Source organism: Ischnura elegans, chromosome 5 (assembly GCF_921293095.1).
Source record: "Ischnura elegans chromosome 5, ioIscEleg1.1, whole genome shotgun sequence".
Taxonomy (NCBI): domain Eukaryota; kingdom Metazoa; phylum Arthropoda; class Insecta; order Odonata; family Coenagrionidae; genus Ischnura; species Ischnura elegans.
In genome coordinates this window covers 79846542-79864360 of record NC_060250.1, presented here as the reverse complement: position 1 = coordinate 79864360, position 17819 = coordinate 79846542, and the positions used below count along the sequence as shown (strand labels likewise).

The 17819-nt window shown below is 37.5% G+C and overlaps 1 protein-coding gene across 1 annotated transcript; it reads right to left on the bottom strand.

Annotated features, from left to right (window-relative positions):
- Nucleotides 1-1605: 1605 nt before the first annotated feature.
- On the bottom strand, nt 1606-14129 carry LOC124159843. The gene is made up of 4 exons (XM_046535745.1): nt 13407-14129; nt 11862-11930; nt 2941-3030; nt 1606-1748 (listed from the first exon to the last, which is right to left on the bottom strand). The coding sequence occupies exons 1-4, from the start codon at nt 14127-14129 to the stop codon at nt 1683-1685; spliced, it is 948 nt and encodes a 315-aa protein (XP_046391701.1). The 3' UTR covers nt 1606-1682.
- Between the last annotated feature and the right edge of the window lie 3690 nt (nt 14130-17819).

The following is a 17819-nucleotide window of genomic DNA, read 5'->3' as shown; positions in this document are numbered from 1 at the left end:
TTTTCTTTTTAATGTGATATCCCCGAAGAAGCATGTTAATCTGATTTCAATGGTACTGCATCTTTATCAGACTCACCTTTTGTCTAATGCGTCCGCAGATGGTGATGATCTCCGAAATCCAGTACCCTTGTAAAATCAAACGAACGTAAATCGAGGTAATTGGCAATGCTCCTGCACTTGGATCGACGGCGAAAATTGATAAATATAACAGGAGGGTGAATTCGATGTAGACACCTATGAAATAAGCCAGGATGATCTCCTCAAAAATAGAGTAAGCCTCATGTAGCAGCGTGAAAAAGGTGTGCTGAATTTGGCACAGCAGTCGTACCTCTTTACTAATGTTTTGCTGGAATCTGGTGCTATCCAGGAAAAAACTAGTAATACGTGAATCAACAGCTTTTGGATCGGGATTGTTGGACAAATTCCCTAAAAGAAAATTGAGATACTCATATCTGGTGTGGAACTGCAGCAAAACGTGAAAAATCAAGCATAATACTGGCCCCCTGATCACGTCAATCATGACGTTTTGGTGAATATCTATTGTTTCCCTGCTGGCTCGCACTGGGAGTTGGTCATTGGAAAGAGTTCTTGACACGAGGACAAAGACGCATACGACTGACATGTGCGAAATCACAGTTACTCTCGAGCTTCTCGAGAAACGAAGGCGGGAATCGAGTTTGGTGATATTTTCCAGTAATCGAATAAGCCGCCTCGATCTGCAGGCTATGATAAGAAATGAAACCAGAGAAGCAATCGTGCTGCATAGGGATTTAAGGAATATAGCTTTATACAAGTATGTCTCGCTATGCGACTTCAAACTAGACGAGGTTCTGTGGAAATAAGCGATATCCTCGTGCAAGATAAAAGAAGCTAAAACTGCAAAGGACGCAACGCTATAGATAGTTGCGAATGACAGTATTTTGGCGTGGGACCATTTCCCGGTCTTCAAAGTCTTGAATGAGACGGATAAAATTCCGAAAATTTTGTTCAGCCACAGTATGGGGAAAAGAGCTTGAAAGACGTCCATCACTGACATGGATATCTTCAATCTGACGTTCTTTCGAGTCTCTACGTCAATGGATATGCGCTGCACGTGTACAGATTTTTTTAGAATTGCAAATAGTGTAATCCAGCACACCTTACCTCGAAAGCAGGTTTTATTTTGGAGTAGAGCATTGGGAGTTGGAAATTCCAAAGAAAAGTAGGAATCGTTAGAAGAACCGGCGTGATTTTTATTGCCATTCCGTGTCGTATAATTTCATTGTACATTTTATTTCATACCATAAACAATTTTGTAGGTTCCTTTACAAATGTTCTCAACCGATGCGGCGTTCAATGAGAAGCATAGTTAAATAGTAAAACTAATTCATGAAATTATGAAACTCATCTATGAAATACAGCGTGATACTAAAATCAAAATAAAGTCGTGCCACAAGAAGACAATGGAAAAAAACGTATGAATGTGAATTGAATATTGCCTGCTTTCCTTGAAATACCAGTTTAGCTCCATCAGAGGATACTGGCCAAATATTATAATGTAAGAAATAACACTCGAAACATTTTTATTTATTTATTTATTTAAATTAAATAGCATAATTTCGAAGATAAGATAACAAAATTTGCTCTTTGTAATTTACTTACAAGATGAAATTGGCGTTTTTGAGATATGTGCCTTGCTTGTTTCAGATTATTTTGGAGTACTCTATTTGAACCAATAGTACCAATGATGTAACAAACACTCCAGTAATCTAGATAAAAAGAAAAAATATCTGGTAAGACATTATATATAGATACACATTGTGCTAACGGCTGCATATTCCAGATATTTTCATTGGGAAAAAATTGAATTATTAGAATTTTTAATAGAAGCTTCAATAGTTTTAAGCAAATAAATTTCGCTTAAAATAAATTTATCAATCGTATGGAGTATTTTATGACAAAAATACTTGACTTTAATTCAATTATTTCAGCTGAGAAATTTTGAAAGTGCTTCTATTTACTGATGAAGCTTCTTAAAAAATTATTCTCGGTCATCAATCAACGAATTTATGGATAAATATACTTCAATAGAGATTATTTTCTCTTATTTACTTATTTACTACTCAATTAATATTACTCAATTGTTTTTTAAGATTAATGGTCAGGTTATAAATATGCATTCTAAAGGGACATATATTTTGAGTTATTTACAGTAGGTACTGCTCATTTAAAATGTGAATATTATGTAATTTTGCAATTAAAGAGACTTTGGACCTGGCATTATTAGGTTAGTTAACTAATTTTGAAATTATTTACAACCATTTTTATATTATTTCTAAATAATTTAAATATTTAACTATTCTCATTTTTAACCTAATTTTACAAAAAATTTATTTTCATTTGTATGAATTATGAATTTTTATAATTTATTTTACAATGAATCTAAAAATAACTTCAAATTAATTTTAAATTTGTGATCAAGAATATTTTTTATAATAAAGAACAAATGCATTTGGTGGAGTAATGAATTTCTTAATCTATAAAGAAAAACTGGATTTATGGGACGACATATTTCATCTCTCATTGCGACATCCTTATTATGGTATACTCAGCTGATAAAATTGTTGAAAATTGCAAAATATTTTCTTGCACAATATTTTTTTTTTCGAATGGATTTAGTAACTTCTAAGACCAACATTGTCAATTTTATCTTTCTTCAAATGTTTAATTCAAGTTCTAAGTCAAAAAAACTGCTTTGAAACAGTTTACATGAGATTTAAGCAATAAATGTTGTCGCGAAAAGACACTGTAAATGAGATGTAATTTTTCTTGAGTGTATGCTAATGATAAGTCTCATGTGTACACACATAATGTATCATAAGAAAGTGATACGTTGGATTTGAATTTAGTGAATGAGATTAGGTTTTTTTGCTGAATGATAAACAAAATTTCAATACTCACCGAGGTAATTAATCCAAAATCTAAAGTAAAGAATCCAAAGGCAGTTAGCTCTATTTTAGTATGAAGGAGCTGATGTGAAAAAAACCGCAGCTTTGAAAGAAAAAATAACATACTTTATTCTCATAAACTACGGAATTAATCCAATAAATATAGGCATTCAAGAATTGATAATTATAATCTCATATTTTTTCAAAAGGTTTACTTAGGTTTACAAATGTATAGGAAACACAAGGGTTTGCTAATCTATCAACAATTTATCTTTAAAGATATACGCCAGCCACATCTTTGAATATATCTTTAATAAGTAATAATGAAAAATATTTTCGTAGATCTGGGCCGGTGGGTTACATAATCCGATTTGGATAAAAAATATTGCGTGTGGATGGAAAAACTATTAAAACCTTAACAAATGATTAAATCGGTAATTAGCATAATTTGACCTTTATTTTTCACATCGCATTCTTCTTTTAGGGAAGCAGACAGTAGCAGATGTATCTTCGTTGTGCATTTTACACCTCAGCTCATATTTTTGAAAATCGATTTTACCATAGAGTAAGTATATATAGAGAGCTCACCACACGTACAAAAATCGTATACGTTTTTGGTGTAGTTCTAGAGCGATTAACCAGATGTCACTAGAAGAATTTTGGCAATTTTTTTAATTTGCTCGTTCCACAAGTCTAAAAATATACTCTGAAGCAGAAAGGGTTGCTACGTTAAGTGGAGACGTTAATTATTCGATTTTGTTTATAACAATTGTTATAAAAAATATTTTCTCGAATTTTGGCTAGTTACTTCACTTTTCCGAGGTTATAATCCTAATCCATTTTCCGGCAGACTGTTGTTAGTATAAAGTTGAAACTTGCAGGAATTGTTCATATCACATTTTTTTCCATACTAGTAAACTTTAATTTGTTCATAACTCAGTTTCAACGTTGTTATGTGTGTTTATATATCTTTCGGACGAAAAATCTGGAATTTTGCAGGGTAAAAATCAATCGCCTGCTAACTTTCGTATCTTACGATATAGGTCCATATATGCTGCGTATGAAATTTGGACAAAACTATAAATTTATTTTTGGTGAAAGAATTGTAACTTTATCTCAATTACAAGGGGAGTTATGCATTTTTAATGGCCGCACCTCGTCAGGCTTTCCCTACTGGCCTGGGTCTACGCAGAAAGCTCCCGCCTCCTAAAAGAGTTCGTTTTGCCATCAGATAGGTTGGCGAGGCGAGGGTTTTGTTTTGACGAGGAAGAGATTTTCCGTGAGGTAAGATCTTTTCGCTTCAAGAGACAATATAAATCTTATTGATGGTCATCGCATCGTTGAACGATCAACATATCGGATGAAATACATTTCGCGTAGTGTGCTTCAGAACTTCAAATAGGAAATACCTCACTTTGGTGAAGTGTAAATGCTATTTACAACACCAAGTGCCGGAATATTACAATAAAAAGGGAATGCGAGATTGGATCTCTACATTGAACAACAATGCACTGTTTGCCTTTCGCTAACGGTCATAGCCTCTTCACCACAGTTGGTAACTAAAGCTTAAAAGTATTTGGTAATGAATTCTTAAGCGCGCAGCTGCAAACGAACACAAAGAGGTATGGATCAGCAGTAGCATTTTTGGGAATAGGGGTGGTCGGTGACCTTGATTTGTTTGCTCGATAGCGGGATGAGTAATGGCCTATTTTGTTACCACGTCGAAAATGGAAAGGTTTCTTTCGGCTGTCACAGTTTCTACTTCAGGTCTTACGTATGGGGCCGGGGATCATCTAATGCATGTTGTTGTCTTTCCTTGAGACCTTATTCTGATCATAGTTGTGATAATCGTCGTCTCGTCAATAACAAGAAGCATTGTCGTTTGAGGAAAGTTTTGTTTTAAGCGTTAGCATTTAGTTGAGGTACTTAAAAGTAAAACAAATAGCGGCTGCAATTGGGCCCGGGTTCACTCATTGCTTAAATTCTTGCCTCATTATATGAATGAATCCCTTCTCCCAGGGGCCGATAAACAAAATATACAAAGATACATTTTACGCGGTGAGCATTTATATAGCAATATCGAATGGAGTATTTTTGGCATATTCCAATTGTAATATGCTGCGGCACTAGAAAAATATGGCGATTCAAAACTATCCGCCCTCCCCTTTTTCGGAATTAAACCTCCTATTATGCAGTTTTTTGTATCGAAACTGCAACCAAAATTTGCTTCGTAGGCCTCATGGGGAATCCTAATTCGTAGGCTAAAATATGTTATCGCGTTAGAATCTTGAGTTATCCATTCATTAATTGTTATAAAACATTTGATTCTATGTATATTAGATATTGATTGCTTTTCGTACACATTTTAACAGTCCAAAACCTATTTTTTTGTCTTTGATAACAAGTTATTCATTTAAATACAGATTTTCAACACTAATACAGGATTTATTATAATCTTGCAACATAAAGTAGGTTCGAAGATTTTCGCGGCGTTGATCAGATTATCTCTGCATTCTCCTCGGGTTTCCACCGCGTCCGTTGGCTTTTGTCGATACTGTTCTCGCCAAAAGGCAACGGACGCGGTGGAAACCCGAAGAGAAGGCAGAGATTAGGCAAAATAAAGTTTTAAGTCCAAACTTCGAACTGCAACCGACCTGTTGACGAGCCTTTGCGGAGGTACTTCCCTGAGTGGCTGAAATATCATCTATCAATGATTTTCCCGAGGTGTAACCCTCATTTTCCTCCATTGTTGGGGACTTATGTCCCGACGAGTAAAAACTAGTGATGTGTTTATAGAAGGTTGAAAAACTTCCATCTGATGTAAAAACATTTCGACAGAGTCGACGTACAAGTAGCCCTCCGGCGCGAGAATGTAGGAAAATAAAATTGTGCAATATAAATAATTATATTACCTTTGCTAATCCAAGTACATCTCACCGTATGAAAGTTAATCACAACCAAGTTGATTTTGATCAATCAATTAGAAGGTAAACGAAGAAGATTTTATTATTTCCAAAGCAGAAAAAAGGAACATTGTGCTAATCCGTAATAAGGTCTCATGCATCGCCAAATGTGATGATGTGTTTGAGGATACCTCATTCGTGATTCTCTCCCGTGATCCAACGGATAGATTCCAAAAAAGTGTTAAAAAAGCTTTATCTTCCTGCTGTAATTTTTTAAATTAGCCCCTAAATTAAATATCATCTGTCGGCAATTGCCTGGTTTTTCACCAAAATATAATATTAATAGCCCCATCATTTTGCCACACAAACTTCAACACCTCATACGTCACCATCCAACTCCAAGCTAGTTTCATTTGACGTAAAAAATCTATTTACTTCTGTACCTGTACAAACAACTTTATTACTTATTGAGAGACCACAGTATTAAAATCAGTGTGTCTTGTGAACTTCATTGTCTAATGGAACAGCTTGCCAGCCAAAATTATTTTTTGTACAATAAGAATATTTATCACCAAACAGACGGCCTTGCGATGTGGTATTCCTTTTCACCTGTAATAGCCGAAATATTTACGGACAATTCAAAACGCCAATTATTTGATTCGGGAATTCTATCTCATATAACATCTTCTGGTACCGCTATGTTGACTACATCATTTGCCGCTGGACCGGAATTGTCAGACAATTAGATCATTTTCTGAATCTTTTAAATCCTCGACATCCTAATATTACCTTCGTAGTAGAAATAGAATCCAAAAAGCACATAAACTTTCTCGATCTCTCCATATCCATAGTTGATGACAAACATGAATTTGGTTTATACAGAACCCCTTGTTATGGTGATACAATCATTCCGAGTTACTGATGCCATCCAACCTCCCAAAAGTTATCCTCCTTTAATTCTATGTTACATAGATTGGTCAATCTACCTTTAAATGCAGTCAACTTCAATTGTGAACTTTCCACAATGAAATCAATCGCAATTTCAAATGGCTACAGCTTTAATACTTAAACTAAAATCCTTCAGAGAAAGTTGAAAACGCGAGCTATTTCACAGCTTTGCTCCCTTCCCCCATCACAGAGAATTCTAAAAATTGGTGCCGGTCATTTTTTGTGGGAGACCTTTCCAACAGGCTTGCAAACAAATTCCCCAAAAATATATTCAATGTTTCTTTTTACAACCCTTGCACTCTCGGTGAAGCTCTGTGTCGTAACAAAGACAAAATAGAACCCATCCATCAATCCAGCATTGCCACTTGAGCATGGCAATTGTGAATCATGCCACTTGAGTTTCATTGGCCGAACAGGCAGAAGTTTTATTATGAGAATGAAAGAACATAGAAGGTGCAGGAAACTGGGATGAAACGTCACTTATCGCCAAACATTTGGTACAGACTTTTCATTCTTGTCATTTTCAACCAGAATTTTCTCCACCCCTTCAGTAACGGCGCAAGGCTTGATGTTTTAGAGCAGTTTGAAATAGTACAAATTTATACAAATATTCTTATTAGATATTAGATGTTCCCGTGGACATACCCCGTTAAGACGGTCTAAGGCTCCGCTACGCGGTGCCATAAAACGTCCGTTTTCGCAGTAAAATCCTGGGGGTGAGGGATCGGAGAGTAAAGAATAGCCGCTAGCATGCATTTTCGCACAAAATCTAAACATTTCACATTCTCTTTACGGGGTCAAACCCTACCCCTACAAGTTATCTGGGGGAATGGCCACATTTCCATGGCTCTTCTTTTTAACTCCGTCCTAATAGCGGTCAAAACATTTTGGTACCCTTCAGTTTCTCCTTTTCTGTCGATGTGAACGCATACCCATTAATAATTGAGAAGTCCTATTTTGGCCACAGTTTTTGTGTTTAACAGTGATCTCACAAAGAAGTTATAGTGATGTGATAACTAAAAAAATGTGATTCAGTAATTTATTAGTTCCTGACAGCCACATAAATAAGGATTATTGAGTAGGTATACTATGTTTCATTTATTTCCGTTTCTAGTTTCCGTTTTTTTAAATTGGTCTGAGACGAGGCACGCACTATTTTTCATATTTTCCCTTCTATTTTATATTTAAACTTTGTAGAAAGAGGACTGCTGTGTAGCTTTTTACAAACCTGTGTAATTATTGTTGACTGTCAAAAATTTCATGGACATTTACGCGGCGAGAACTGCACGGAAAAATGCTGGAGAAAAAAGAGAAAACCATAGTTGCTCGAAAAAGGAATTTGAATGCATATCTAGGGGGTTGTTTCAGATTACACGGAGATGAAAGGCAAAACTTGAGCTTATTAATTTTGTGAACATGAAATTTTTTTATTCCGACGAGAGAAGATGGCGAGCTAGTTCACGATCAATCTCTTTTTTTTAGAGGAATGGCAACTGGTTGAACAAAATTGTTGATTTCCCTTATGTATTTCGCAACCTTCCAAGCACCTCGGGTTCGTATTTTCCTAGTATTTTAATGGTGACATGGGGTCCCCTGGGATATTGTTCTAGTAGTCTCATTTTTTAACAGGTACATCCGATATACAAAGGGGTAGGCCAAGTAAACAATTCACTGACGTTACTACGCGCTCCAAAATTAGGAAAACGAAGCTGCTTGAAGTCAAGTAATTTGCAGGAGTAGGAGAAGAATTAATCTTTCAATTCTCAACAATTTTGAGATCTCTGTCTTGCGGATTATTGATTGATCCGGTAAAATTTAAGAAGTTCTGCTTAGATACAGCGTAAAATTTTGTGAGACATTATGGATGGTTTTACATGCCACCCACGGAGCACACAGGAAGTGCATACATGGTGCAGATGTAATCGAGTCGGCTCTTCTTCCTATTGAAGAACTATCGGAGGAGGCCCAGGAATCTCGCAATAAAGATATTAGAAAATACGGCGAGCATTACGCGAGAAAAATATCTCGAATTCATACGAATGAGGATATTTTCCGGTGACTGATCCTGACATCGAACCCTTTTATTAGCACATTAGGAACTGACTGAACAAATGTCGGGGCCTTAAAGATCTTTCGCAGGAGGTTCGTGATCTCTTGGTCTTGCTAGAGTCTCAAAATTCTGCGAGCGAATGCGAAGAGAGGGATGGGTGGGATTGGGAAGAATCTGATGATGAATAATTATAATACATAATCCGTAAAGTTATAAATCATTAACCATGCTTATATGAGAATAAAGGAGTCACTTAAATACTATTTTGACATTTATTTAAAAATTACTTTAGTCCATACAGAAGAATCTCACGAAATCTGGAAATCGCACCTCTTTAACGTAATTCAATGAACCCAACAACCCTCTTGTTAGCCTTTTTTGTTTATTGACTAATTTCAAAGATCATTAACTCATACTTCATAATTAATTATCATTTATTTTCATGTTTTATCATGATTTGCGTTCGTCTATGCAGTTAGCGTTACGATTTGCCATATAATAAGTTAAAGTTCCAGGTATCGCCTAAAATAATATTTTTTTTCGTGAAAATAACTGTAGAAATGAAAGTAGCATGCCAAAAAACGTGAAGAGAGCAATTTTCAAAGACATCCAACGAAAATCTGATTTTTGTCCAACTTTTTCGCGATCCTGGCCACTGTGCGCCGCCTCTCCTTCTCCTATGCTCTCTAAGGCCGATGTAAACATCATCTTCCTCTCCTTCGATGCTAGGGGGACTGACAGAGTTGGAAGAGGGGGAGCGGGAAGGAAAGGGGATAGGCGAGGTGACCTTGAAGAAAAAGACCCTTTTGCCTCTGGCTAGCTACTATCGTGCCATCTTCCTGCTTTTTGAGAATTAAAACTGTCGATACGATTTCCTCCTATGCCGTGAGCCCTCTATAATATACTTACTCTATGATTTTACGCATGGATAACCGCTTCTATTGCTCGATTTTTAAATGGATAGCCACAGGCGTTCTTCACTGAATAAATACATTGGATGAACAATCAAATAATTTTCTAACGGGTACGGGTTTTGATGCTGGAATTCGCTGGTCGCTCAGCAGTAGATTATGGAGAATCATGGAATTATCTCAAAATCGTTCCTATAGGTTGCCTTTATTTGAAACCGTATTAGAGAATTCCTTCTTTGGGAAAGAGATTTTTCTCAGTAGGACATACCCTCCGTAAATTTCACTAAGGAGTGTTAATCAGGGATACATCAAAGTGAATCAGGGATACAGCAGAGCAGGATCACAGGCGGGAGGGCACGGGGGCACGTGCCATCCCCCGCCCTAAACGCTTAGAAAATAGAATATATTTTTAATACGGTTATCCTTACGTTCTTTTTTTAGTACTCGGGATCCTCAATCATACAATTTCATATTAATAACTATCCTTTTAAAATAAAGAAAATATTTCGTATGGTAATTGTTAATTATGAATGTTATTTTTAATCTCAAATATGAGAAGACCGTTTGCCCGTCAGAGCCTTGTGCCCTGGAAAAAATACTGGATCTGCCCTGGGCCCGGACCCTCATCTCCTCAGGGGAACATAAAGAACAAATTACGTAACGTAGTCTGAAATAGTTTAAAGAATCATGCGCGAGGGCATGAAGAAAAAAATACCTGAAAGGCCGAAATAGTTTTGATAGCCTCTAATTGTCACCAAGGCTACCCCCTGCATTGGTGCCACAACAACTTTTGAAATTGGCTATGGAACTCCACTTAAGTCTGCTTTAAGGCCGTTCTAAACGGGGCACGGAATTGCGCAGGTTAGAGCTGCATTAATTTCTAAAATGGCGTGGAATTGCGCGAATGCATGAGCGAAATTAGAACAGCGGCTATTTTGCCGTCTCACATCCACGCATTCTCGCATGTGTTCTAGCAATTCACCGCTTTACACGACGCAATTTTGATTGCGCCTTCGCACGCACGTCAGATTGCGCAATTCCGTGTACCGTGTAAAACGGCCTTTATACTTATCGTCTTTCGAAATTAATCTTGTTGGTCTCGGTGGTGGCGGGTTAAAGTCCTCGCCTGCCAAACAAGAGATCGCGGGTTCGAGTACTGCCTGGGTAGACTGCCCGTGTCTAGGGCATGGATGTTAGTACTCGTGTAATTTTCAACATCTACATCTCCATAATACGACGCAAACCGCCTAAAAGACGTGTGGCAGGGGGTGTTAGGACACCAACCGTTCACACATAAAAATGAAGTGCTCTAATGAAGTTAGGACTAGCGTTTATTTAAGTCCTGTATGGTTCAGGGGAAAAAGGAATTCCCATATCTATCCGTTCGGCAAAACATCTCTCCTAATTTATCGCTGATATCGGACCTGGAAATATAGCGTGGCTCTAATATGATCTCCTCCGTGTCGCTCTTAAAGATATCATTTCTCAATTGTCCAAGCAATCTAAGCCTAGCGCGCAGCCTCCGGGTCTCCAGCGGCTCCCAGCCTAATACACCTAGCATCTGGGTAACACTGTCTGTACGCCCGTAGCAGTTTTTGACGAAACGCGCAGCCTTCCTTTGTATTTTATTCAGTTGGCGGATTAAGTCTTTCTGCACCGGATCCCATAAGCTATCTGTATATTGAAGGTGCGGTCGGAAGAGTGCAAAATAGCACCTTTCCATTACTTTCTCATACGAAATCTTCCCACAGTAAGCTTAACGAATCCTAGATGAATTTTCGCGATATTATAGGACATACGTGCTGTTTTCGGAAATAGTTTGCCAAACAAGAGGTTGAGGGTTTGAGTCCCGCCTGGGTAGCCTTCCCCTGTCCAGGGCATGGATGTTCGTGCTCGTGTAGTTGCTAAGATATTGAAAACCTCGATGTATTAAGCTTTCCGTGCTACATTCGGTGGTGCGATAATATTTTTTTCTAATTAAATCTTTTGGTTTCACTTGCGGACGAATGAAGCTATACGCATTTTGAATCCACTTGATTGTATTTGTAAATATTTATTTTAACCATTAATAATCAATAAATCAATAATCAATCAACAAAAGCATGTAAGCGTTTTGATTTACCTCCTCTTTAACTCTTTCGTCCTTCACTTTTAGCATTCCCTCAGATATTATTATACCTGTTTGCGTCGCCTGAAATGCAAAAAGGGCCATATTATTTTTTAAATTTAATTAAAAAAGAATACCCAGTTTGTAATAAATATTATGATCATGAAAATTCCGCACAGTGGGCTGAAATTAAAAAAGCTGGCCAAAAATCTCTGCAATCGTGGTTATTAATAAATAAATGAAAATGTTTTGCGTGATTTATACTTCAAAGATGAAAGGAAACTTATTTTGAGTGATCTGGAAGATAATATTGCATAGCGCGGCAATCATAATTAAAAATAGCGAAATGTAATGTGGGAAGTTTAGTAGGTAGGGTAAAGTCGACATTTTAATGCGGGAATATCAATGGAAAGCCAGACTTATTTTTGATGATATGAACATCAATAGTAAGTAATTGTAAAAAAGTTGAATGAAGGTTTAAAATTTATATTTAATCGTTAATCATTTTTCCACTGAAACGTAATAATAACAAAAATACTATTTGAAATTCGTCATTTTCTATTTCTACCGCGTCGGTTGATTTTGCGAAGGGAACAGTTTCACTGGCACTATTGCCTGCACCTTCAGGTCAACGATCAACGTGAAGATACTATAGGGGACAACACCCCATCCAAAACACATTGCAGCGAACAGGAGGGGACATTCATATTCATTGAAACCATGAAAAAATTTCAACAGTGGCAAAATGTTACACAAGTGCCCGCCATTGCTATCCTACCACCCACGAAAATCGTTTTTGCTCTAGGAATAGAATAAAAGATACAGTTTCCGGCGTGATACGGTGGAAATCTTTGATATTCAGCTTAGTAAAACCACTTGTCTGTTTCCACACACTTTCATTTACACCGACCATGGTTTCGGCACCTTGATAATGGCACAAGTTGCCGAAACCATGGTCGGTGTAAATAAAAGTGTGTGGAAACAGACAAGTGGTTTTACTAAGCTGAATATCTAGGAATAGACTTTTCCCATCCAAACATCGTCTTCTACGCTTCGTCATAAGGACGAGCTGTGCAAAATACAGGCCGACGAGTATTTGAAATACAAAATACCGCTCCAAATTTATTTGAAAAGCAAAATACTAAAACACCTTAGACCTTGGTATTTGAGAAACAAACTACAACGTAGTATTTTAAATAAATTTTTAAATACATAATACATTTGTATGACAACTAAGAGGTCTTACAAAATATGACCTGCCTTGGCACTTTATAGATAGTTGCAAACATGAAGAAAACGATTCTAACGAAATGGAAGTAATCTCTGAGGCATAATGTTACATAAGTGACATCAGAGTTACTTCAAAAGTATTTTACGAATGTATTTCTTCATTTTAAAATGGGAAAACACCAAAAATCTGTATTTTAAATACAAGATACATTCAGATTGTGTATTTGAAATACCAAATACAAATTACAAATGTATTTCAAATATGCATTTTTGAATACTTGTATTTGAAATGCTGCCCAGCCCTGTCATAAGGGGGACAGGGATACTAACCTTATGTCGAATGCACCCGCACACCACGATGTAGGCAGTAATCCACCCCGTCACCAGGAAGGCCTTGCACAGCATCCCAATTTTTGTGATGGTCCATAAATCTTCGTCTTCATAAACCACGGCCGCGAAGGATAAAGCAGTAAGCTCGAAGAACCACGTGGTGAATTTGATCAGGATTACTAGGGAAAACATCCCATGCGTATCATTCAGCAGAGTGTACAGACAGTGATGCATGGCAGCAAGCCTAAAGACCTCTTCCGACTCGTGACCTAGCTTTTCTTTGCCACTCAACCTTTTGCCATCGAACCACGATCCTCTGCGGTCGAGTGTTAATCGTATTTTTTCGTTGACCGCGTGATATTTTGCATGGAAAAGGAGGTACAAGCAGAATGACAGACCTTTCAAGGCCGTCTTAACTAACAAGCACACTGAGTTATCCTTGACTTCTATGCAATTTGTACGTAAAGGACTGTATGGTAGTGGTTTCATCACGCCGTTAAGGAAATTTTCGGAAATCAAAAGTGCTACCACAATACGAATTTTTATCTGGTATTTACGGCTGGAGGATGGATCCAATTCGAATTCGGAAAGTTTTCGAAGCATGTATTGCAACTTTTTCGATTTAAAGGCAACAATGAAGAACGATAGCCAAGTTGTTATTACGTTGAAGTCAACTTTAAGCAAGATTACGTGCATCAATAACACCGTTTTTGACACTTGCATGCATTCTGATATCTTCTTCCACACAATATAGGCATGCCAAAGTGATACGGTTGATAAAATCACAATTGCAATCAATCTGTATGCTAAACAAAGGATTCTTTTAATGCAAGCTACATGTTTATTTGATTTGTTTCCGCCAAGTGAGAAGGGTAATACACCTAGGGATTTGTTGAACCACAGTAACAGATTGTCTGTTAAAGGTATCCATCAAAGAGGTTGGACAAATGAAGCGCAAATATCTCTTTTAGCTCGTTCTATGAAGTCCTGTAACTGAAATACACTTTCTTCGGATAAGCTGAAGGCTTTCTGTCAGCCCTCATTCAAAATACTTCAATGATTATCATAAAATATCAACTTTAAGGCAGCCGCCACTTTAACCCGTAGAAAAGGCCTCAACTAAATCCATCGGTAGGAGACACCACAATTTTGTATGCTTTTGAAGTATTGTTGTATCAGAGGAAGCCTAAGGACACGCACTAAAAATCTTCGATGAATGAGGTGTTCCAGGATAAGAACTGGCCTCATTGACCTGAAAATGCGAACTTCATACGCCTGAAGCTTAGTCTAATGTGAGCTCTACCATCATATATCCAAATCAACCTCCGGGTTGAAATTAACCTTCTGGTTAAAACATTACGCCTTCCCGGTCCCCAATGAAAAGGCCAAGTTAGAAAACCAAGCAACTCTTTCCTTGAATCTATAATTTGGAGAATGTTGGTCAAAAATGTCTGTTAGTCATACGTTTTCGTTTGTTTTTTTTTAATTCAGTTTCAGCTGAACGGGACGGAAATTCCCTTTTGTTTGTTTTCTTAAAGGCTTTTGAATAATTTTCCTCCATTCCAGCTGACGCGCCGTAATTGCACTGAGTCAGCGAAAGGTTTTTCACGACTTAACCTCCGCACTGCTTCAACGATTTTTGCCAGCGCAGTCTTTACCTCTCTGGGTACTTCTCGTCCAGTAGAATAATTCTCCCTAGGTTTCAAAAAATGCCATGATGTCGTTTGATTCAAAATAGCTACCACCAAAGCAATACGAAAGTTGGATTCCATATCTCTGCTACTTTTCACTACGACCTATGCAGTTTGGGAAATACCAATGTTTCGCACACATATTCGCGGGCGAAGTTTATCCGCGAATACGAACAACAGGTTGGCATTTGGCGATCAAAATTACGGGAGAAAGCATTTCAGCATGATTTTCAACAACTAATTTTTAATCAGGATTTAATTTTTCACCTGTGCCGTGCTGATCAACCCCCAACCAGAGACGGATTTAGGGGTGTGAAAAGGGTCATGACCCCCCAAATTTTGACAAAAAAAAATTTTTTTTGTAGTTTAATAGTTTTTGTGCCCTTATAAAGAAGTAAAGGGAGTTTATATGCAACTTATTGGCTAAAAGTCCAATTCGTGAGAGAAGTTTGAGTTGTATTTATCATAGAGCGTAGCACTTCCTACTGTACAAACATACCTCCCCCGGGGGGAATTCCACACTCCCCGGACCCAGGTCGCGACCCCAAGTGGCGTTGGGAGAGGGGGTTCAAGGGGCCCGCCTTCCCCTTGAAATATAAAAACAAAATTACTTTCCTTCATAAAAGAAAAGGCAATATTGAGAAATCATCGATTTACAAAAGATTAATTTGAAAAATGAAGTTTTTTCGATCATGAAAAGTCTTTAAATTAGTTTGAAACCCTCTACTTAGTACCCTTTTTATTTAAATAATTTCCCCCTTGGTTTTGGAACCCTCCCCAACAAAAAGGAATGAAAATTTGAACACGGATTATTTGTCCTCGAAGGGGTTTATTCCACGATTCGTATGGCCGGGCCCCATAAGTCGAAATCGACCATAACTACGGCCTCGAGACATGCGTATGTCTTCGAGCGATTCTAATCTGAGCGAAAGGCCATAAGTCGGGCGGTAGCTATGGCCTTAAGGCCGTATTACTATGGCCTGCCAAGGAGGCCGTCATAACACGGGCCACATACGAAATAACATTGCTCGTCCAATGAGTTATGAAAGAAATTTACGAAGTGTCATCGATTACATAGCGATTGTTTCGAGAAATATATGAATATTGCGGGGGAGCGAATACGGATTCAACGGGCATTGGCTAGATATATAAAAGAAAGACGCCGATTTCATCTGAAAAGGAGGAGGATACGGAATACATGTAATCCGTTCGCATACGATGATGATATTTTCATTAAATATTTTCGCGCGTCAAAAGAAGTTGTTACTTACTTTGTTATTAGATATAGTGGATGGACTAAAAGTTCTCTTGTGGTTAAAAAGTAAGAGATACTTTTTAAATGGATGCTCTGTTGAAGTGAACGGAGTAACGGGCTTTTATTTGCTTTCTGTGCTGCATTTGCTAGCAGATTTCTTACTTATTTGTTTCGAAAAGCTGTGGGTAACTTGAAATATCCGCTATTAAAAGTTTTATATTTTAAGATTCTCGTTGCATTGTTGTTCACGAGGGAGGATATCAAAGAAATATAGGTCAAGACATCTTTTTGGCGGTGAGGCAATCTTCAGTAAGTTGATGCGTAAAGGAAAAATGCCGTCCACAAATCAAAGAAAGAATAATAATAGTCTCATATTTACGTTAAAATTTTATACAGCTACCTAAACATAAGCCTCTGAAAATAAAATTAATGAAATTTAAAGTTTTAATTTCTTCTTTAGATTTCGTGCATTGGCTGGATTTCTAAGGCTTTTGGGGGGAAATGATTGCAGCCGTGAGACAATACCCTAAAAACACTTGGACATCCAACGGATATCCAAGGCGGACGTTACGGAGGGGCCACGGATATCCGACTGTATCCGGCGGATATCCATCGGATATCCATGCGTCCCAAAATCCGATATCCATAGGATACCCCCTTCCGGATATTAATACCATTTTTTGCATATTGTTGCAAGAATATACACCAACAATATTCTTTCACATGATAGAAAACCTGTCGAACAAAAAGTGAAAGAACTCTAAAAAAAAGATGATCACGGATTTGCGATCGTCATTTTTTTTACTCCCGCTCTTGCCATCTTCGGCGCACGTAAGAATTTAATTTCCACAGCGCTATTTTCAAACTCAGTGGGAGAATTGCTGTAACTTGAGCCGTACTTATGAATGCTACAATATTAAATGTAGAACTTTTACTTCTTTAAACAATTTATAAAATAAATCTTCGTGTTTTTTCCCAGAGTTCAACTATAAAACATCCATCGCAGGGAAACGACGAGGTATCCATCTTGATACGATTGATAGAGATATAACTATGGAAAATAATCTGCTTGCTCATTTAGAATAGCACCATCAAACGCAGTTCGGACGTATTTGTTCCACACGAGCTGTAAACTTGGCGCAGTTCGAAAAAAAAACATAAAATCACTCCCCTAAAATTATTCTATCCCAGTGGCGTAACTAGAAATATGGTTTGGGGGGTGCGAGGGCTTGGGGGGGGGGATGAGGCGGGTTAGTTGCCCCCCCCCGGGAAACGGGGATTTAAGGAAAAATTATGAAAATAACATGCCTGAAAATGCATTTTAAATCATTTTGGCACTTAAAATTTAACTTTTAGCAAACGCAGTTCGTATATATCATGCAGACAATGGTTTTAAATAATTTTTTGACTTTTCTGAGACTTTGGCGGGGGATACATCCCCTCCCCCATAGTTACGCCACTAGATGG

What these genes read in the sequence shown, in the direction of transcription:
- LOC124159843 (XM_046535745.1), bottom strand. Translation starts at nt 14,129, where the DNA reads ATGCAAGTGTCAAAAACGGTGTTATTGATGCACGTAATCTTGCTTAAA. An exon ending in ACGAAAGAGTTAAAGAGGAG is followed by an intron (nt 3,031 to 11,861) that starts GTAAATCAAAAC and finishes TTTCTTTCAAAG; the next exon opens with CTGCGGTTTTTTTCACATCA. An exon ending in ATTTTGGATTAATTACCTCG is followed by an intron (nt 1,749 to 2,940) that starts GTGAGTATTGAA and finishes CTTTTTATCTAG; the next exon opens with ATTACTGGAGTGTTTGTTAC.